A 22,500-nucleotide genomic window follows, 5' to 3' on the forward strand; every position below is an offset into this window, starting at 1 on the left:
GTTTCTTCTGATCAGTAAATAAAACTTAATAATGTCTAACGTTGTATTTTTGAGTCGAGTCGCGTCTGTGAATTCGTGTTCGTACTGAAGAAAGTGTAATCGTACATTTTTGATTTGGTTGTAATTCTTCTTGATGTAACTTTTCAGTTCATATTCTGATGATAAAATACACACGACACATTTTATGTACGACTTCAAGAGTTTACGAATATTTATTTAATGCTCAGCTGCAAATACGCACGGATTTGTATTTTATACACAAATATTTCTGAAGTCTTTTTCTCTTGCTCACCAGAGCTGACTGAGTGAATAAGGAAATTAACAGACGATTCATTTAATATATAATTATTTTTTATTTAAAAAAAGTATATTTATATAGATGAATAACAGTGTGAATAGTGTTTTGACCTGGGGTCAACATGCCGCTGTAGTAAAGTGACCCCCCCCCCCTTACTTTTTACTTTACATTTACTTTTATTATATATTTCTACATATTCACTTTCTTTTAAGGTATTTTAAGGAATGTTTTGATGGAGAACGACTTGGGATTTTGTGTAAATGTAATGTATTTTTAATACTGCATATATATGGGAATCTTACATCTTACGTTAAGGTTTTTAGTTTGATACTTTCAGATGATCCACGTCATTTTAAGTGAAGTTCAGAAACCATTTAACAAATCTTTTATTTTCAGTAAAATATGTTTAAACTACAGTTATTTTTAACATTCAAAAGTTATCGACATAAAAAATGCATCTGAGTTCTTCAAAAAACACTTTTAAATATGTTTTAATTTGCAGATATTGTATTAATATTAATATTATTTCACTCTGTAATATCAATATAATCCTCATTTGCTCACAGAACTTTACTATGAAATGGTATTTTAAATCATTTTTTCTTGTTCCTCACGTCTTGGAGCGTCTGTAACTGTGGATTTGGGAAGAAATATACATTATTTCTTTTCCTGCTGTGAACATAATTTGTAAACAGCGAAACACAAGAAACTTGGAAAACTACAGAATTAGTTCTAAAATAATTCAGAATCATTTAAGGAAAGTCTTATCTGATGTATTTAAATGAAATACAAAGTTAAAATCCTGAAATAGTTGTGGCACGTCATTTTTTTTTTTTTTTTTTTTTTTTGAGATATTTTGTAACTTGTGTGTTTACAACATATAATCACAAAAGTTTTTAGTTATATTTTTTTTATTTTTTGTATATAGATTAACTTAGTTTCACAAAGGTGTAGTTCAGTGGGACGTTTCAGCTGATTTCTTGTCCAGCAGAAAAGTTCCACAGTGCACGTTTAAGTTCCGTCCGGTCGTGTCCCTTAAGCTCGGCGCTGCTCTCGTCTCCATAAGACTCTTAATGTTCTGTCCGGCCTTTTAAAACCATACATTAACTCCCCGTGTCGAGTTACTTAGAGCCGTCCTAATGGGCTTTTATCGATGGACGTGGAACGCTGCTCCGAGTCGACGGGAAGACGGAGTATTTTCCAACACAAAATAAAGAGGAGCATAAGCAAACGTAAAGATATAAACGGCCACTGACTCCGTTTAAATGTTTTCTCGTTAATGACGACGTCGTGATGACAGGAAACTCTAAAATAAAACGTTGGAACCGTCTTCGCTCGGCGTAAGTTTGGAATAACGACGGTCTTAAATGTGCACTGTGGAACTTTTCTGTTGGAGCGTACGTCACCTGCTTGTTTCTATGGAGATGGTTTCTATCCACCGCTCGGCCTGCAATGTTCCACAGTGTGACTTTAAACAGCTCCACTTTACATTTATTCAGTCACAGGTTTTTTTTATGGCTCAAAAACACATCGAAAAAACGATTCTGACTGAGTCTGGTTTGGTTTCCGTGAAAATGGAAATGCTGTATGTGTAATGCTGTACTGTGGAACATTCCAGACAAAGCAATAGACCAGGACCTAAAGGCCAGGTCTAGGCCAGGTCTAGGCCAGGTCTAGGCCAGGTCCAAAAAATGAGGACTAGACCAAAACTGAAATGGAATTAAATCTCCATCTCCAAAGCCCCAAACGCGCTGCTCCACCTTGTGATGTCATGAAGTGGTAGTTTCCAAGTTCTCAGCTCCTTTTCTCTTTAGTGCGAGTCTTCGTCTTAAACCTTTCCGTACTTTCTGGGCTGTGGGAAATTGACCGAAACAGACTAAAATGTTACGTAGTGCATCTTTTTAAAACACACTGATTCTCTAACTGTCCTTGTCCCTGTGTTCCAGACCTCCTCCCTGGTCTCCTCAGAAGATCCTCCATGTTCTGCGGGTTTCTCCTCGGACGCGTTCATCTTCAGAGTGGGAAGAAGGAGACTCCACTCCGGCATGAGGCTGGGGAAAGGTACAGCGCCTTTAAATGTCCCAAATATTCCAAATATCTGCTCTGATCTGTTGTCGTTTCCTCGTCACAGAGCTGGAGTTGTGTTTTGTTTCTCACACGTTTTTAAAGAGCCACTAAACTAAATGTGTCTTTGTCCCTGGTCTTATTTTGGCATTTTCGAGTGTATTTGTTACATTTTTGGGTCAAAGTTGTGTCTGTATCGGCCTCTTTGGGATCAACTACAGTCAGGACATTTGGGTTTAAGTGACGTTTCGTGTGTAAAGTGAAGTTGTAGTAAAAACAACAGAAGAGAGAAGAACAGACTGTTCACACTGTCACATATTTGACAGTTCTTCAGATAAACTATAAACAACAGAACAAGTTGAACAAACTCTCCGTTTCACTCCAAATCACTAAATCACTTCAGTTCTTCATCCTCGTGTCACTTCTGAACAACTCGACCTCCGGAGGGAAACGGAGCAAAGTAAACTCTTCTGTGTCGCTGTCGTCAGAATCAGACTCAGTTCAGTTACAATTATTCGTATCTTTCTGAATCCCGACAGGATGGTTTCAGTGTCACTGAAGTCCAGACTTTGTCTGTCCATCCAGTGACTTCAAGAAAGTTTCATGGTGCATCCTCCTGGTGTCACAAGTTTCTCTCACACTCCAAACTTTCTTTCTGCTGCTCCATTTCCAGCTTCAGCTGCAGATTTCACGACTTGCAGTTTGTAATCTGCAGAATCTGATTTTGTTTTTTGAGGCATTTGTGTTCAGTCTCTCAGTCTTTGTCTTTATAAGTTTAAAGTTTAAATAATAAATAGTTGAGTGGTGCAGAAGTAACGGTGCGATCGACTGACATGATCCAGACAGAACAGAGGTTCTTTGTGTAGGAGACATGAGCAGCAGAGCCAAGTGACAGTGGTGCAGGAGGAACAGGAGCAGCAGATCCTCACACACAGAGCTTTGTGTGATTTGGACCTTTCAGTGCTGATCACTGGTTGAACCCCAGTTCCTTTTTTTTTCCCCATTTTTTTTTTGTCTTTTTTTTTTTTTTTTTTTGCCTTTCAAATTGTACTTCCTGGTTGGAACTGGTGCAGTGATTCTAACGTGAAGTCTGTGAACAGAAGCAGAGCTGCAGCTGATCAGAGTTTGGTTAAAGTGCAGTTAAACATTGACTCATGAGTCTGAACAAAGATCAGCTCAAACAGAAACAGGACTCCAGAGACCGAGGCTCATGTTTTCACTACAGGAGACGTTTTTATTTTTACCACAGCGTGACTTTAAACAGCTCCACTTCACATTTATTCACTTACAGATGATTTTTAAGCTCAAAAATCCCTAGAAAACCCAACAGTGGGGTCACCTCTCCACAGATCTGACCTGGAACGTGGTCGGGTTTGGTCCCAATGAAGAAGGTTTCTTCATTTGTGACTTTATTTCATTATTATTTCATTTTCCATCAAAATGATTTAAACAAAGTAAATTTTTTATGACATTTTTCTCTTTAACTACATCATGTAAAAATGTAATTTAGTTTTTGGACTCGTCGGGTCCAATCGACCCAAATACCAAAGAGAAATGAATAAATCCTCAGGAGTTTAACGATGTTTTTTTTTTTTGGAGTAACATTAAAAGCTTGAATACAAAGTGAAAAGTGTGGAGGGCTGAAGCTGAAGCGTGTGTTTACTGAAGGTGTGGCTCGGCTCGGCCTGTTTCAACACGCTGTCCTCTCCTCTCTCACTCCCTCACACTCCCTCCTTCTTTATCTCTTTCATCTCTTCTGCCTCTTTCTCTCTTTTTCTTTCTCCCCACGTTTCTCTTCTTCTGTTCTTTTACCGCCTCCTTTCCTCTCCCCTTTTCTCTCTCTTCCTCCTCCCTCTCTTTTCTCTCTTTTCTCTTCGCATTTCTCTCTTCCTCCTCTTCCTCCTCCTCTTCTTCTGGGATTGTGAGGAGACACAAGTTCAGACCTGATGAAACAGACCAGATGAACCTGAGTTTAACCTGCACTGAGGAGAAGACAGGATCAGAGGAGGAGGAGGAGGAGGAGGAGAAGAGGAGGAGTTGAAGCTGTAGAAATGTGAAATGCATAATTACATGTTCTTTTAAAACCCTAATATTGATGTTAATTACAGTGATTTGAGGATTAGAAACTCGAGAACCAAAGCACCAGATTTCACCCAAACAAAGACCTGGTTTAGTCCTGGTTTTTAGTCCTGGTTTTTAGACCTGTTTTTTAGACCTGGTTTAGTCCTGGTTTAGTCCTGGTTTAGTCCTGGTTTAGTCCTGGTTTAGTCCTGGTTTAGAGGGAGGTGGGAGGGCATCTGAGTCATGCTTCTCTGTGATTTCAAACCTGATCTGCGGCGCCGGATTCGTCACACTTCACTCACTTTCTGGGAGTGGAGCGGGTCAAAGGTCAACCTCAGAAACCAATAAACCAGAATAAACCGGTCGGCCCGGTTTCTCTTCCTGTAAATGTTTAGTCCTGGTTTAGTCCCGGATTAGTCAATGATTTAATTCTGTTTCAGTTTTGGTTAAGCTCTGCTTTAGTCCATGTGTTTGGACCTGGATTTAGACCTGGTTTAGTCTTTGTGTTTAGTCTTTGTGTTTAGTCCTGGTTTAGTCCTGGTTTAGTCCTGTCAGATCCACAGATCTGACTTGTAACTTGGTCTGGTACATAAACATTTATATATTTCTGCTTTTTATTTCTGCTACTTATTTGTTCTAATATTTATTATTACATTTATATTTTCCTCTTTGTTAAAGTTTGTCTAAGTCTGATGAAGATAAATGTTTAATGCCACACTGTGAAACATTTTAAAGCAATAACATCTCCACAAAATAAGAGTTTGAATTAAAATGGTAAAATAATCATTAGACTCGTTTGCAGTTTCTGTGTTTTGTAGTGTTTTTATTTTAATTTAATTTCCAGATTTTAAAAACACTTTTCCTGTTTGTCCGTTTGTTTTTCAGTGGGTTTCAGCGACTGCTCCGACCGCAGGAGGTTTGTGTTCAACAGCGAAGACTCCAGATTCAACGTTCAGACCGACGGCGTGATCACGGTGAGAAGCACCACACCTTATCCTCTTCATTATTACTCTGGGATTTATTTCACTTTTGGTTTAGACCTGGTTTAGTCCATGTTTTTGGACCTGGTTTAGACCTGGTTTAGTCCATGTTTTTAGACCTGGTTTAGTCCGTGTTTTTAGACCTGGTTTAGTCCGTGTTTTTGGACCTGGTTTAGTCCATGTTTTTGGACCTGGTTTAGTCCATGTTTTTGGACCTGGTTTAGTCCATGTTTTTGGACCTGGTTTAGTCCATGTTTTTGGACCTGGTTTAGTCCATGTTTTTAGACCTGGTTTAGTCCGTGTTTTTAGACCTGGTTTAGTCCGTGTTTTTGGACCTGGTTTAGTCCATGTTTTTGGACCTGGTTTAGTCCATGTTTTTGGACCTGGTTTAGTCCATGTTTTTGGACCTGGTTTAGACCTGGTTTAGTCCATGTTTTTAGACCTGGTTTAGTCCGTGTTTTTAGACCTGGTTTAGTCCGTGTTTTTGGACCTGGTTTAGTCCATGTTTTTGGACCTGGTTTAGTCCATGTTTTTGGACCTGGTTTAGTCCATGTTTTTGGACCTGGTTTAGTCCATGTTTTTGGACCTGGTTTAGTCCATGTTTTTGGACCTGGTTTAGTCCATGTTTTTGGACCTGGTTTAGTCCATGTTTTTGGACCTGGTTTAGTCCATGTTTTTGGACCTGGTTTAGTTCTTGTTTTTGAATGTGACAAACTAATAAGTTACTCAAACGTGTGAAACAAAACCTGACTCCAGGTCTGTTTTTGAGGAGGTAATAACATTAGAACATGGTTTAATGATCATAAGAGAATTTTAAATATAATTGACCTAAAAATATAATTAAATTATAAACACAAATGACGTTTGATAAACAATCATCCACATGTGTTTTTTCAGATCTGTTCTGTAGTTACTTTACCTGTCAAAGGCCTGATCGTATATAAAGCTCTGTAGCTCCATCTGGTGATGTGAAAATGAACTGCTTCCTGCAGAAGCAGCGACACAGAGCAGGACTCGATCAGACACAAACTCAACTCATCACAAACTCATTTGTGATTTTCTGATGTCCAACAAATGAAAGAACTGACCCAGAAAGTAACAGTCTCATGTCATTAAAGCAAATCACAGCCCAAAGTCAGAAAATACATGATTCATGACGAGGTGAATCATTGTAAAAATATTAGTAAAATAATACAACAGTAGATCTGCAGTGAGCTCATTCAAATCAACAGACCTGTGTTCTGTTTCTCAGTGGATCTGTCACAGATTTGAGCCTCGGCTCTTTCCTCGCCCTGCACGAGCTGCTTCGTGTCGCGGCTTTCGTGTCGCGGCTTTCGTGTCGCGGCTTTCGTGTCGCGGCTTTCGTGTCGCGGCTTGGTGTCATCCTCATCTCAGAGCACGGACATTGATGTCCTGAAGAGTGATTTAGTGATTTGGAGGGAGATGGAGAATTTCTTAAACTATAAACAACAAAACAGAACAAGTTTATCTGAAGAACTGTTCATATGTGACGTTAAGTCTGTTCTTCTCTCTTCTATTGTTTTTACTACAACTTGACTTTACACAGGGAATGTCGGCTCTTGGTCTCTGATTTTAGAAATTTCCCCCAAAAACGTGACTTATATTATGTTGTTTTCTTTCTTCATTGACTTATAGTCCGGTAAATACGTTCCTTTCTTTTCCATTCCCACGTGTCCTTTTCCTGTGGAATCCCTCAGTGGTCCAGGGCGGTTCTATTGTTGTTTTTCTACTTTTTACTGATTTATTTTCTTTGTTTAAATCTTTAGGTGAAGAGACATGTGGTTCTACATGAAGGACACAAGGACTTTAACGTTCACGCCTGGGACTCGGAGGGAAACAAGTTCACTGCCGCCATCCGGGTGCAGCACGACGGCGGCCATCACCACGGCGACCAGCATCACGGCGGCCATCACCACGGCGACCCGGAGCATCAACACGACAACCGCGACCACGGGCATCACCAGGGAAACCACGAGAAGCACCATCAGCACGGACACCAAACTGAGGTAGAGATTACATGAGTTAAAGTCCCGTGTCTCGATGTTCTGATCTGATCTTCTCCACGTCTGTGTCTGAGAAGGAACAACATTAGAACATGACTTGAAGCTCACAAGAGTCAGTTTTGTGTAATATTTAAACACATATTGTCCATTTGACATTTCAGAGTCCAACTCTTCCAGTTGTTGCCGTTGAAGATGCTCCCAGCCGCCAGAAGAGACAATCTGTAAGAGACATTTTATTGTCATACATTTCAGAGAATTTGTGTTCAGGTTTTGTTGTTTGTGGAGGAGATTCTGATACTGCCACATTTATTAGCTTTATATTGTTTGTTTTTTTGTTTTTTTTCAGCTGGAAGAGGATGTGGTCATTTACTTTCCCAAAGCGACTAAAGGTCTGAAGAGAAGGAAGAGAGACTGGGTGATCCCTGATATCAACATACCTGAAAACGGCAGAGGACCCTTCCCCAAGAAAGTGTCTCAGGTGAGGAGGAGGAGACTGAGGCCGACTTTAAGATCCATGAACTTGACTTATCGGTGTCCCCAGATACGACGTAAACGTGTTCAAATCAAATACAGCTTTTACTGAGAAAACTGATAAAAATTTATTTATTCACAATGACAAAAACATCGGACATGTCACATTTATTTGTAATGATTCTCAAGACGATTAATCAGAACTGCAGACTGTCTTAATGTGGCCATTGTGTCGTCATGAAAACTGCGGAACATTCCCCTAGAGACATCCATGTAGAACACCCCCAGCGTGATAGTACAGTATGAGCGTGTAAACGTGTTTGTGTATTTTCAGATCCGCTCGTGCGACGACAAAGACCGTGTGATCTACTACAGCATCACCGGCCCCGGAGCAAACCAGCCTCCTGTCGACCTCTTCACTATGGACAAGTACACGGGCATCCTGTACGTGACCCGGCCCCTGGACCGAGAGGTCCAGTCCAACTACACTGTGAGTACTGCACTGCTGCACAGAGTACTGCACTACTGCAGAGAGTACTGCACTGCTGCACAGAGTACTGCACTGTACTGAGAGTCATTAACCCTTTCCCCCCTGGACGCCTACTAGGAACAACCCATACATATGTTACTAGTTCTACCCACAGAGCATAATTGCATAAAAGAAAACAGACTTCCACGAGTGATTATAAATGGTTTTTACACTCATGAACTTAATTGTAACACAGACATATTTGGTATCTCTGGAAACCTTAGACTCTGAACTATTCATTTATGGATATTTAAATGTGATTCAACTCATTTATAGGTGTATAACAGCTCACTGAAAATGAGAGTTTACCTGATCAGGTGCAAACTCGAAAGCAAAAAACTACATTCAGCATCTGATATCTGCATGTTCTGAGTACTATATTCATAAAAAAATAAAAAATATACTTTGTCAAAGTATTTAAACAGATTTCATATCACCAGATACAGTAGAGCCAAGTGTACACCTGTTTTTACCTGTTGTATACCTGTGTGCACCCAATTAATTTTTTTTCCATTTAACTTATTCAACTCATTTAGCTTATTCAACTAATTTAGCTTATTATAATATAATATAATAATAAAACTCTTCCCCGTCAGTGTGTGTCCAGTATTTGTCATCTTGTTTGCTTTCTCGTGTGCAGAGCTCCACATAAGCGTTTTTTCTGTAGCGATTCTGTTATACATCGCATCTTGGAAAAAAAGACTGAAATATTTTAAAGGACTAGCCTGGGCAACATCCAGATTTCAGGGCAATTTTAGTTCATAATCGAGTATAAAGCTCAGATAGTTTGTTCGGATATCGCAGGACTCCACACAGACGCATCAGCGGCATTCTCATCTTCTCCCTGAAAGTCCGTCGCTATCGCTGTTTTCCACTTTATAATCAACTTCAACATCATCACTTTGAAATCTATAAAAGTCACTTTCTCTAAACTTATCCATAAAATACATCCGCTCCTCATTATTTCTAAAACTGTGCGTCGCAGCGCCGCAATCTTTCCATTGCACGTGTTTCGTGTTGTGTTTTTTCCGGAAGCTACCATAGTCACTACTTCGATTAACTTCGGAAAAAATCGGCGAAAACATCTCCTTGAATCCTATTGGTCAGTCTAGTGTGGGTTGTAGTGGCCCCCACCTATCACAGTCTCTGTTTAAATGTGAAAAACCGAGCCATTTCTAAAGGTCGTCAAATCTCGTCTTCAGTGATACGGCGGAGGAGTCAAAAGTCGTCATTAAGGGTACGGGGGGGGGGGGTCGTCAAATGTCGTCTTCATGGGGGAAAGAGTTAAAGTACTGAAATTACCTGTGACAGAAATAAGTTTTAGGTAATTTTGACCAATTATTTTCCACTTGATCATTTAATTAAGTTCATTATCCAGTTAAAGCTACACACGCAGACACACACACACACGCAGACACACACACACACTTTATTTGCTAAACTGATTTCAGTTAAATACATTCATACTGACTACTTACCCTGGTCCTCCACATGGGCCCCATCTGAAACCGGACAAAAATACTTCCTTCCTTCTCCTTCCTCTTCCTTCCTCTTCCTCCTTTCCTTCTCCTTTTCGCTGACCTCTGAGAGCCACACCATGAGGTCACCTACAAGGACCGAGGAGGAAGGAGCAGTGAGGAGAAGGATCTATCCCTGTTTTCAATGGGAACAGCAGCTATTCAGTAAAAACTACAGTTCCCAGAAAACGGACTTCCGCCCTCGCCCCGTCCTCCGCTCTCCTCTCGCTCTGTGTTTTACCTTTGGTCTGTCCTGCAGTTCGAGGCTCATGCTGTGGCAGAAGGTGCCGGTCAGGCTGAAACCCCCATGGAGATTAACGTCATCGTGATCGACCAGAACGACAATTGCCCCATTTTCACCAAAGACACCTACATTGCCGAAGTGGCCGAGTCTTCACCCCTCAGTAACTATCTGCACTTTTCAGCACACACAAACGTCCTCGTGTCGATTAGGCAGCGTTTAACACGTTTTTTCTTTTATTTAAAAACATTTAAAAATAGCTTTCAATGTTAAAGTGCGTCTGACAAGTTAAACTCAAACATAATTAACATTTATTATTATTACCGTATTTTCTGCACTATAGTTCACTCTGGATTATAAGTCACACTGTCATTGAATGGTCTATTTTCTTTTCTTTTTACTTTTTCCAGACTTCGAGATCTTCCAGGTAACGGCCACTGACGCAGATCAGCCTGGGACTCTGAACGCCGACATCCGCTACAAAATCATTGACCAGGATCCGAAGGCTCCCGCCCCTGACATGTTCACTATAAACTCCGTCACCGGCTTCATCCGAGTGAACGCAAAAGGACTGGACCGAGAGGTGAGGCTCTGTACACTGATCTGATTGGGTGCATGCTGGGGTATGTGAAGTAAACACGAACACGACCTGAGCACATGTGACCAGAGTTTTGTGTCTTGAGCAGTGTAGACGGAAACACTACAGCGGAGCCTGTTCAACTTTTCCACTCTGGAGGTGGTTTCGGATTTTTGCATTTTTAAGCCCCAAAAACGTCGTCACCGTCTAAACAAAAGACACTTCCCATAAAATATTTTGTCATTTTTACCCACAAGCGTTCGCCTTGAAGGCAAAATATGGAACTCTGCTCCACATTTGCCACGTTTCCATGAGAGCTTTAATTCCGAATAAAAATAATTTAATCCTGAATAAAAATGAATTCCGCTTTAAAAAAATCATGTAAACACTTAATTCCAAATGAAAATGATTATTCTGAATTAAACTTAACAGTGAAGTGTTTGTTTTGTTCTGATGTTAAATGTGAGTGAGTTTGTTTCCTGGATCCTGTTTGTGGTTTGTTGTTGTTAAAATGCTGCTGGTGCTTCAGGCTCGTCGTGTCGTACTTCTGGTCTTGGTCCTGGTCCTGGTCCAGTCCTGTCTCGGGACTTTGATCCACGTCTCTTTGGATTTGTGAGCGGGATGCGGGAGTGGGCTGAGCTTTTGTCTTCTTCCTCCTTCTCCTCCTCCTCAGCTCACAGACGGAAAGTGTGATGAGACGATTTTCCAGCCGCTGCACAACAATTATCATCAGAACCACTGTGGGTTCAAAAAGTCTGGATGGTGTTTGTGTCCGTGACGTAATGACAAACCGAGATGACAGACGTCTAAATCAGAACCTTACCCACACACATAAAAACCATTTAACCAGTTTTCCATGTAAACCTCAGTTCACAATTATTTTTTCCATGTAAACTCCAAGGAGAATATTTAAATTCCTAACTATTTAATTCAGAACAATTAATTTGGAATTAAAAAACATCCCGTAAACGTGGCCTCACTGAGCTTCAGTGAGCCAAACGCTGAGAGTGACGTCGCACTCGCTTAGTCGACTTTTATAGACAGTCATGGTCACGCCTGTGCCCGCCTGTGCCCGCCTGTGCCCGCCTGTGCCCGCCTGTGCCCAGTGCTTGTGGCTGATGTTCTGTGTTCTGGTCTCTTACAGAAAAACCCAAAATACACTCTGGAGATCGAAGCCGCCGACATGGTAGGAGAAGGACTCACCGGGAAAACCAAAGTCATCCTGACTGTGACCGATAGCAACGACAATGCGCCGGTCTATACAGAGACCCAGGTGAGGGCCTTCGAGAGGTCTAGTCCTCCTGGTCTATTCCTCCCAGTCTAGTCCTCCTGGTCTGGTCTTATCCCTCCTTCTAGTCCTCTGGTCTTACAGTCTCTTTTCAGTTCACAGCCACTGTCCCTGAAAATAAGGAAGGTGCCACATTTATTAGCTTTATATTGTTTTTTTTGTTTTGTTTTTTCAGCTGGAAGAGGATGTGGTCATTTACTTTCCCAAAGCGACTGAAGGTCTGAAGAGAAGGAAGAGAGACTGGGTGATCCCTGATATCAACACGCCTGAAAACGACAGAGGACCCTTCCCCAAGAAAGTGTCTCAGGTGAGGAGGAGGAGACTGAGGCCGACTTTAAGATCCATGAACTTGACTTATCTGTGTCCCCAGATACGACGTAAACGTGTTCAAATCAAATACAGCTTTTACTGAGAAAACTGATAAAAATTTATTTATTCACAATGACAAAAACAACATCGGACATGTCACATTTATTTGTAATGATTCTCAAGACGATTAATCAGAACTGCAGACTGTCTTAATGTGGCCATTGTGTCGTCATGAAAACTGCGGAACATTCCCCTAGAGACAACAATGTAGAANCACGCCTGTGCCCGCCTGTGCCCGCCTGTGCCCGCCTGTGTGCCCGCCAGTGCTTGTGGCTGATGTTCTGTGTTCTGGTCTCTTACAGAAAAACCCAAAATACACTCTGGAGATCGAAGCCGCCGACATGGTAGGAGAAGGACTCACCGGGAAAACCAAAGTCATCCTGACTGTGACCGATAGCAACGACAATGCGCCGGTCTATACAGAGACCCAGGTGAGGGCCTTCGAGAGGTCTAGTCCTCCTGGTCTATTCCTCCCAGTCTAGTCCTCCTGGTCTGGTCTTATCCCTCCTTCTAGTCCTCTGGTCTTACAGTCTCTTTTCAGTTCACAGCCACTGTCCCTGAAAATAAGGAAGGTGCCACATTTATTAGCTTTATATTGTTTTTTTTGTTTTGTTTTTTCAGCTGGAAGAGGATGTGGTCATTTACTTTCCCAAAGCGACTGAAGGTCTGAAGAGAAGGAAGAGAGACTGGGTGATCCCTGATATCAACACGCCTGAAAACGACAGAGGACCCTTCCCCAAGAAAGTGTCTCAGGTGAGGAGGAGGAGACTGAGGCCGACTTTAAGATCCATGAACTTGACTTATCTGTGTCCCCAGATACGACGTAAACGTGTTCAAATCAAATACAGCTTTTACTGAGAAAACTGATAAAAATTTATTTATTCACAATGACAAAAACATCGGACATGTCACATTTATTTGTAATGATTCTCAAGACGATTAATCAGAACTGCAGACTGTCTTAATGTGGCCATTGTGTCGTCATGAAAACTGCGGAACATTCCCCTAGAGACAACAATGTAGAACACCCCCAGCGTGATAGTACAGTATGAGCGTGTAAACGTGTTTGTGTATTTTCAGATCCGCTCGAGCGACGACAAAGACCGTGTGATCTACTACAGCATCACCGGCCCCGGAGCAAACCAGCCTCCTGTCGACCTCTTCACTATGGACAAGTACACGGGCATCCTGTACGTGACCCGGCCCCTGGACCGAGAGGTCCAGTCCAACTACACTGTGAGTACTGCACTGCTGCACAGAGTACTGCACTACTGCAGAGAGTACTGCACTGCTGCACAGAGTACTGCACTGTACTGAGAGTCATTAACCCTTTCCCCCCTGGACGCCTACTAGGAACAACCCATACATATGTTACTAGTTCTACCCATAGAGCATAATTGCATAAAAGAAAACAGACTTCCACGAGTGATTATAAATGATTTTTACACTCATGAACTTAATTGTAACACAGACATATTTGGTATCTCTGGAAACCTTAGACTCTGAACTATTCATTTATGGATATTTAAATGTGATTCAACTCATTTATAGGTGTATAACAGCTCACTGAAAATGAGAGTTTACCTGGTCAGGTGCAAACTCGAAAGCAAAAAAACTACATTCAGCATCTGATATCTGCATGTTCTGAGTACTATATTCATAAAAAAATAAAAAATATACTTTGTCAAAGTATTTAAACAGATTTCATATCACCAGATACAGTAGAGCCAAGTGTACACCTGTTTTTACCTGTTGTATACCTGTGTGCACCCAATGAATTTTTTTTCCATTTAGCTTATTCAACTCATTTAGCTTATTCAACTAATTTAGCTTATTATAATATAATATAATAATAAAACTCTTCCCCGTCAGTGTGTGTCCAGTATTTGTCATCTTGTATTTTCTCGTGTGCAGAGCTCCGCATAAGCGTTTTTTCTGTAGCGATTCTGTTATACATCGCATCTTGGAAAAAAAGACTGAAATATTTTAAAGGACTAGCCTGGGCAACATCCAGATTTCAGGGCAATTTTAGTTCATAATCGAGTATAAAGCTCAGATAGTTTGTTGGGATATCGCAGGACTCCACACAGACGCATCAGCGGCATTCTCATCTTCTCCCTGAAAGTCCGTCGCTATCGCTGTTTTCCACTTTATAATCAACTTCAACATCATCACTTTGAAATCTATAAAAGTCACTTTCTCTAAACTTATCCATAAAATACATCCGCTCCTCATTATTTCTAAAACTGTGCGTCGCAGCGCCGCAATCTTTCCATTGCACGTGTTTCGTGTTGTGTTTTTTCCGGAAGCTACCATAGTCACTACTTCGATTAACTTCGGAAAAAATCGGCGAAAACATCTCCTTGAATCCTATTGGTCAGTCTAGTGTGGGTTGTAGTGGCCCCCACCTATCACAGTCTCTGTTTAAATGTGAAAAACCGAGCCATTTCTAAAGGTCGTCAAATCTCGTCTTCAGTGATACGGCGGAGGAGTCAAAAGTCGTCATTAAGGGTACGGGGGGGGGGGGGTCGTCAAATGTCGTCTTCATGGGGGAAAGAGTTAAAGTACTGAAATTACCTGTGACAGAAATAAGTTTTAGGTAATTTTGACCAATTATTTTCCACTTGATCATTTAATTAAGTTCATTATCCAGTTAAAGCTACACACGCAGACACACACACACACGCAGACACACACACACACGCAGACACACACACACACGCAGACACACACACACACACTTTATTTGCTAAACTGATTTCAGTTAAATACATTCATACTGACTACTTACCCTGGTCCTCCACATGGGCCCCATCTGAAACCGGACAAAAATACTTCCTTCCTTCTCCTTCCTCTTCCTTCCTCTTCCTCCTTTCCTTCTCCTTTTCGCTGACCTCTGAGAGCCACACCATGAGGTCACCTACAAGGACCGAGGAGGAAGGAGCAGTGAGGAGAAGGATCTATCCCTGTTTTCAATGGGAACAGCAGCTATTCAGTAAAAACTACAGTTCCCAGAAAACGGACTTCCGCCCTCGCCCCGTCCTCCGCTCTCCTCTCGCTCTGTGTTTTACCTTTGGTCTGTCCTGCAGTTCGAGGCTCATGCTGTGGCAGAAGGTGCCGGTCAGGCTGAAACCCCCATGGAGATTAAAGTCATCGTGATCGACCAGAACGACAATCGCCCCATTTTCACCAAAGACACCTACATTGCCGAAGTGGCCGAGTCTTCACCCCTCAGTAACTATCTGCACTTTTCAGCACACACATACGTCCTCGTGTCGATTAGGCAGCGTTTAACACGTTTTTTCTTTTATTTAAAAACATTTAAAAATAGCTTTCAATGTTAAAGTGCGTCTGACAAGTTAAACTCAAACATAATTAACATTTATTATTATTACCGTATTTTCTGCACTATAGTTCACTCTGGATTATAAGTCACACTGTCATTGAATGGTCTATTTTCTTTTCTTTTTACTTTTTCCAGACTTCGAGATCTTCCAGGTAACGGCCACTGACGCAGATCAGCCTGGGACTCTGAACGCCGACATCCGCTACAAAATCATTGACCAGGATCCGAAGGCTCCCGCCCCTGACATGTTCACTATAAACTCCGTCACCGGCTTCATCCGAGTGAACGCAAAAGGACTGGACCGAGAGGTGAGGCTCTGTACACTGATCTGATTGGGTGCATGCTGGGGTATGTGAAGTAAACACGAACACGACCTGAGCACATGTGACCAGAGTTTTGTGTCTTGAGCAGTGTAGACGGAAACACTACAGCGGAGCCTGTTCAACTTTTCCACTCTGGAGGTGGTTTCGGATTTTTGCATTTTTAAGCCCCAAAAACGTCGTCACCGTCTAAACAAAAGACACTTCCCATAAAATATTTTGTCATTTTTACCCACAAGCGTTCGCCTTGAAGGCAAAATATGGAACTCTGCTCCACATTTGCCACGTTTCCATGAGAGCTTTAATTCCGAATAAAAATAATTTAATCCTGAATAAAAATGAATTCCGCTTTAAAAAAATCATGTAAACACTTAATTCCAAATGAAAATGATTATTCTGAATTAAACTTAACAGTGAAGTGTTTGTTTTGTTCTGATGTTAAATGTGAGTGAGTTTGTTTCCTGGATCCTGTTTGTGGTTTGTTGTTGTTAAAATGCTGCTGGTGCTTCAGGCTCGTCGTGTCGTACTTCTGGTCTTGGTCCTGGTCCTGGTCCAGTCCTGTCTCGGGACTTTGATCCACGTCTCTTTGGATTTGTGAGCGGGATGCGGGAGTGGGCTGAGCTTTTGTCTTCTTCCTCCTTCTCCTCCTCCTCAGCTCACAGACGGAAAGTGTGATGAGACGATTTTCCAGCCGCTGCACAACAATTATCATCAGAACCACTGTGGGTTCAAAAAGTCTGGATGGTGTTTGTGTCCGTGACGTAATGACAAACCGAGATGACAGACGTCTAAATCAGAACCTTACCCACACACATAAAAACCATTTAACCAGTTTTCCATGTAAACCTCAGTTCACAATTATTTTTTCCATGTAAACTCCAAGGAGAATATTTAAATTCCTAACTATTTAATTCAGAACAATTAATTTGGAATTAAAAAACATCCCGTAAACGTGGCCTCACTGAGCTTCAGTGAGCCAAACGCTGAGAGTGACGTCGCACTCGCTTAGTCGACTTTTATAGACAGTCATGGTCACGCCTGTGCCCGCCTGTGCCCGCCTGTGCCCAGTGCTTGTGGCTGATGTTCTGTGATCTGGTCTCTTACAGAAAAACCCAAAATACACTCTGGAGATCGAAGCCGCCGACATGGTAGGAGAAGGACTCACCGGGAAAACCAAAGTCATCCTGACTGTGACCGATAGCAACGACAATGCGCCGGTCTATACAGAGACCCAGGTGAGGGCCTTCGAGAGGTCTAGTCCTCCTGGTCTATTCCTCCCAGTCTAGTCCTCCTGGTCTGGTCTTATCCCTCCTTCTAGTCCTCTGGTCTTACAGTCTCTTTTCAGTTCACAGCCACTGTCCCTGAAAATAAGGAAGGTGCCCAGGTGGTAAAGATGTTGGTGACAGATAAAGACGACCCCCACACTCCCGCCTGGAACGCCAAATTCACCATCATCGACGGCAACCAGAATGGACTCTTCGCCGTAGCAACAGGCATTAACAAACAGGAGGGAATCATCACCACGGCCAAGGTTAGTGTAATATAGAAGAATACTGAATACAGTTTTTTGACAGATTTTATATGATGCAGAATCTTTGCTGATACTTTGCAGCTCGTGTTCAACAGTGTAACTCGTCTGAAAACACAAAAGTGATTTTAAAGAGCAAATTTTCAGGAACCTACGTTCAGTCCGAGCGCTTATGGTCCTGTTTAGGAGTTTGATTTTACACTAAAAGGTCAGAGTGAGTCACTGGAAAACTGTTGGTTGTAGTTCCAACTAAGTTTATGAGATCAGATTATCAGACTCAGATTAAAGCCTAAAGCTGCGTTCAGACCACGGCGTAAAAAAAAAACGCTTTGGACGCCTCTAGTTGGACGCCTCTAGTTGGACGCCTCTAGTTGGACGCCTCTAGTTGGACGCCTCTGCATTTAAGTTCAGACGCCTCTGACACGCGTCTTGGATGCCGAGGACAAATGGGAGAAAAATACTTGATGTGCGTCCAAGGCGTCGGCTGCGGTCTGTGAGTGCCGTGTTTTCACAGAGCGTGAGTGACTTTAGTGTATTTATTACGTAAAACCATCAGAGGACGCGAACAGCGGCAGGTGCGGCATATATATATTTATATTCCGCTGATAAAATGGCATAGATTTCTTGTTCTGGTGTCTGTTGCTCGGTACGTCACTGGATATTCGTCCCTGATTGGTTGACGTGGCACTGAGGTCAAAAGTTCGGCTTTTTCAACTTCTGACGGCGACACCCTGGGCATCAATGCCAGATTCTCGCTGCACTGACGCCTGAAGACACGCCACAAAAACGCAGGATGCACGATTTTCAATTAATCATTAACAGTTTTATATTAAAATGATCATTTTTATTACCATCTGCACTAATCTGCAAAAATTCAACTTCACGACATAAAAACATAACGACTCTAGAGCCACATCAGCTGTTTGACATTATAATGTGTTTAATTCAGATTTGTGCAACTCTCACAGAAACTGAACGTAAAACCACATGACTCATTTGCATAAACTAAGCGAAGAAAAAAAAACAGCTCTTGTGTCTGATGTGGTTCAGTTTCTGTCGGACTAAAGGACACGACTCAGGTGAATACAGGTTAGTGTGACTGTATTTGTGTTTGTCAAACCAGGACAGCGTACGGGGGGCGGGGCCTCATCATCGACATTGAGCGACTCTCACCTGACAAAACTTTTGAATGTTTTTGTGTGTTCTGGTGCTTTGAGGTCCCTGACACATGGACACAGACACACATGTGCTGCTTTACACTGTGCACATGGATCATACTTGTCTCCACTGAGACGAAAAGCGCAGAATTTCATGTCCAAGTCAAATCGTTAAATGTGCATTTGTGCTTCTGCATGTTTCAGACCGACGATTTGTGTCTCACTCCTTCTGAGTCACAGACGCTACGACAGATGCTCAGTTTAACGACACAACGAACGGAAATGAAAAACGAACATTTGCATCACTTCAAAAAAAAAAAAAAAAAAAAAGACGGCCAGGACTAAATTCAGTTTGTCGATTAAAAATGAACATAATCGATTAAATTCTTAATGATCCATTCTCAATTAATCGACTAATCATGCCCATCTCTAGTCAATATAGCTATACCACAATGCACTGGGGGAGTCGGGAAAACAACGGTGTTCAGCGACAGGAGTTTAACTGGACACAACCCGACTGAAGCAGAGAAAAGCTCTGGATTATGGAGCTGATTCTGAATAAAACACGACTAAATAAACGATTATTAAGATGTACGATTAGTTATGATGTTAGTGCGAGACAAAAAGCTAATTTTAAAAAATCTCTGTGAATGAGTGCACTGTAGGGGGCGCTAAAGAGTGCGGCACTATGTAGTGAATGAGGTTTTTAGGGTGGACATTTGGACAAAGCCCAAGACCTGACCTCTGTCCCCAGGGCCTGGACTTCGAGAAGACTCAGAAGCACACGCTGCTGGTCGCCGTGGAGAACGAGGTGCCCTTTGCCGTCCCTCTGCCCACGTCCACGGCAACGGTCGTCGTCACGGTAACTGATGTAAACGAGCCGCCCATCTTTGAGCCCGTCGTGAAGAAGGTCTCCAAACGCGAGGATCTGGCTGTGGACCAGGAAGTGGTCCTGTACACGGCCTTCGACCCTGATACAGCGCGCAATCAGAAAGTCATGTGAGTCCTGGTTTAGTCCTTGGGTTTAGTCCTCGATTTTGTTCTAGTTTAGTTCTTGGTTTAGACCTGGTTTTAGTGTTTGGCTTAATGTTTAGTGCAGTCTCTGGTTTAGTCCCTGGTTTAGTTCTGTTTAGTTTTTGATTTTGTTCTAGTTTAGTGCATGGGCTTAGTCTCTGGTTTAGTTCTTGGTTTATTTCTCTGTTTTGTTCTAGTTTAGTTTTTGGTTTCGTCCTTGGATTTAGTCTCTGAGTTTAGTCCTTGGGGTTAGTCCTGGTCTAGTCCTGGTTCTTGAGTCTCTTGGTGTGTCTCAGGTACCGGATCGTGAGTGACCCGGCCGGGTGGCTGAACGTGGCCAAAGACACGGGTCTGGTGACGGTGAAGTCGCCGATGGACAGAGAGAGTTTGTTTGTGAAAGAAAACGACATTTACACGGCGCTGATCGGAGCCTACGACGACGGTACGGACGATACAAATACTACTGCTACTGCTACTACTACTGCTACTACTACTGCTACTACTACTGCTACTACTACTGCTACTACTACTGCTACTACTACTACTACTAATACTACTACTACTTCTACTTCTACTACTACTACTCTGGGGTGAGCCAGTGCTGAGGCAGATGAAGATGTGACGTTGTTGTACAGTTGTAGGGAGTATTATCTGTTCCATAAGGTTGTATCTGTTTGAGTGGATCAGCCTGTTGGAGAATCATCTCCACGTCCCTGTTCTGAGTGTCATGTGTCCTCCTGTCCAGACGAGGTGCCGGCCACAGGGACGGGGACTCTGGAGATTCAACTGATCGACGTGAATGACAACGGCCCGTCCATCGAGGAGCGCAGCTTCAAGGTCAGTACCAGCGTTATTTTATTTGACATCTAAACTAAATGTGTTCTATTGACGTGGTGAACTCGATGAGCGTGTTTATCCCGGTTATGAGTCTTGAGCTTTATCCCGGTTCTGACAGTTTTGTGGATGTGGTGTTTTCATGCTCCATCAGAGCATCTGGATATTTAGACTGGTTGCTATGGTAACTGTGGCACTGATGTGTCAAGGAGCTAAACATGAAGCATCTTTGTCAACTCAAGGTGTTTTAACGGGTTTCTAACAACAAAAAAGAAGATAAACATTCAAGTAAGAACATGAGAGTGTGGAGCTCTGTCACAGCTTCAATATAGAAGAGCCAGAGTCAGTTTAGTTCAAGAGCAAAACAAACCACCGCAGAGCTGATCCTGGGGATAAAACGTGGCTGTATGAAACTGTAGACTGCTTTATTTTATTTTCAAGTATAGAATATTGTTACTTAAAATGTCCTGTTAGGAGTTTGAGTCGTTTTGGGAAAGTAACAGCTCCTACTGTTTTTGTTTAGTTCACACGTGCTCAGTACAGCTCCAGTTTTGAGAAATCAGGATTCTGCGTCTACAGGCCACAGTCTCCTGGACTCTGACAAAAACCCAGTGAGTCTCCTGGTTTCTCATCACCGGGACAGTGGCTCCTCCAGGACGTTCTGTCGCTCAGAGGCAGAGACACACAGAGGGAAGGACACGGGACTTTAGTCAGTTTGTGCAGATTTACAGTCCCTGACAAAAGTCTTGTCGCTTATCCATTTTGTAGAAACAAAAGCTTATAACCTGACTTTAAATTAATCGATTGGTTTTAGAAATGTCTCATATGAAGCTAAAACCCTCCCAAATTATGCTCAATAAACTAAAATAAATGTTCTTCACTGAAGAAAGATTGATTATTTAATGAACACAGAAAGGTCAGATTTTGGCAAGACAAAAGTTTTGTCGCCTACAGAAAACTGAACAAATAATTTACTTCAAATACAAAAATATGTTGCATAACGTCAGTGAATGAAGTCGTGGTGCTGTGAGATCCATATTTAATATCTTGTATGACTCCATGAGCTTGAAGGACACATCCATGTGGTTCCACAATGATTCATACAGTTTGTTGATGAAGTCATCAGGAATAGTAAAGAAAGCGTCTTACAGCCTCCCAGAGTTCATCAAGATTCTTTGGTTTTGTCTTCATGTTTCCTCTTTCATTCTACCCCAGACCTGCTCAGTGATGTTCATGTCTGGTGACTGGACTGGTCAGTCCTGCAGCACCTTGATCTTCTTCACCTTGACAAACTTTGATGTAGAGATAGAAGTATGTGATGGAGCACCATCCTGCTGCAAAATCTGACCCTTTTACGGTTGGGAATGTAAGAGGAGTTAATACTTCTTGATATTTTAGGTTATTGATATTTGTCTTCCACCCTGCAAATGTCTCACACCCCCAGACTGGATGGAACCACAGACCAGGATTTTTCCTCCACCAAACTTAACTGTTTTCTGGGTGAATCTTGGATCCATGTGGCTCCAGTTGGTCTCCTGCAATATTTGCGGCAGCTGTGATGTAATTCAACCGAGGATTCATCTGAGAAATCCACCTTCTGCCACTTTTCCAGTGTCCATCCTTTTATCAGGCTGTGGGCCTTGGCAAATGCCACATGGTTTTTTAATTGTCTTTTGTTTAGTGCTGGTTTCTGTGCACTGATTCGACCATGGAGGCCATTTCCAGACAGAATTCTACAAACTGTTGTGGTTGACACAGGGACTTGAGGTGACCAGGCCTGGTGGAGTCTGCTGCAGTGGAAAAGGGGCCTTGGATTTTCCTCCCGAGCAGTTGTCTTGCGGCGTCTGCTGGACCTGGGCTTGTCAAAAACATCTCCAGTCAT

General features: G+C 42.2%; 1 protein-coding gene across 1 annotated transcript in view; it reads left to right on the plus strand.

Annotated features, from left to right (window-relative positions):
- The window catches only part of LOC110170962 (B-cadherin-like), a 49,553-nt gene that overhangs the window by 9,205 nt on the left and 17,848 nt on the right, over nt 1-22,500 (plus strand). The window contains exons 2-19 of the mRNA XM_055162370.1: nt 2,245-2,359; nt 5,309-5,397; nt 7,191-7,430; nt 7,589-7,648; nt 7,774-7,905; nt 8,233-8,388; nt 10,204-10,348; nt 10,596-10,768; nt 11,907-12,035; nt 12,226-12,357; nt 13,500-13,655; nt 15,509-15,653; nt 15,901-16,073; nt 17,192-17,320; nt 17,431-17,616; nt 19,525-19,769; nt 20,081-20,226; nt 20,530-20,621. Coding sequence (XP_055018345.1) covers nt 2,245-2,359; nt 5,309-5,397; nt 7,191-7,430; nt 7,589-7,648; nt 7,774-7,905; nt 8,233-8,388; nt 10,204-10,348; nt 10,596-10,768; nt 11,907-12,035; nt 12,226-12,357; nt 13,500-13,655; nt 15,509-15,653; nt 15,901-16,073; nt 17,192-17,320; nt 17,431-17,616; nt 19,525-19,769; nt 20,081-20,226; nt 20,530-20,621 — 2,643 coding nt within the window. The remainder of the gene's footprint in view (nt 1-2,244; nt 2,360-5,308; nt 5,398-7,190; nt 7,431-7,588; nt 7,649-7,773; nt 7,906-8,232; nt 8,389-10,203; nt 10,349-10,595; nt 10,769-11,906; nt 12,036-12,225; nt 12,358-13,499; nt 13,656-15,508; nt 15,654-15,900; nt 16,074-17,191; nt 17,321-17,430; nt 17,617-19,524; nt 19,770-20,080; nt 20,227-20,529; nt 20,622-22,500) is intronic.

The sequence above is a fragment of the Boleophthalmus pectinirostris genome, unplaced genomic scaffold (assembly GCF_026225935.1).
Source record: "Boleophthalmus pectinirostris isolate CB_2022bp ecotype Guang Dong unplaced genomic scaffold, ASM2622593v1 HiC_scaffold_5, whole genome shotgun sequence".
NCBI classification, from domain to species: Eukaryota; Metazoa; Chordata; class Actinopteri; order Gobiiformes; family Gobiidae; genus Boleophthalmus; species Boleophthalmus pectinirostris.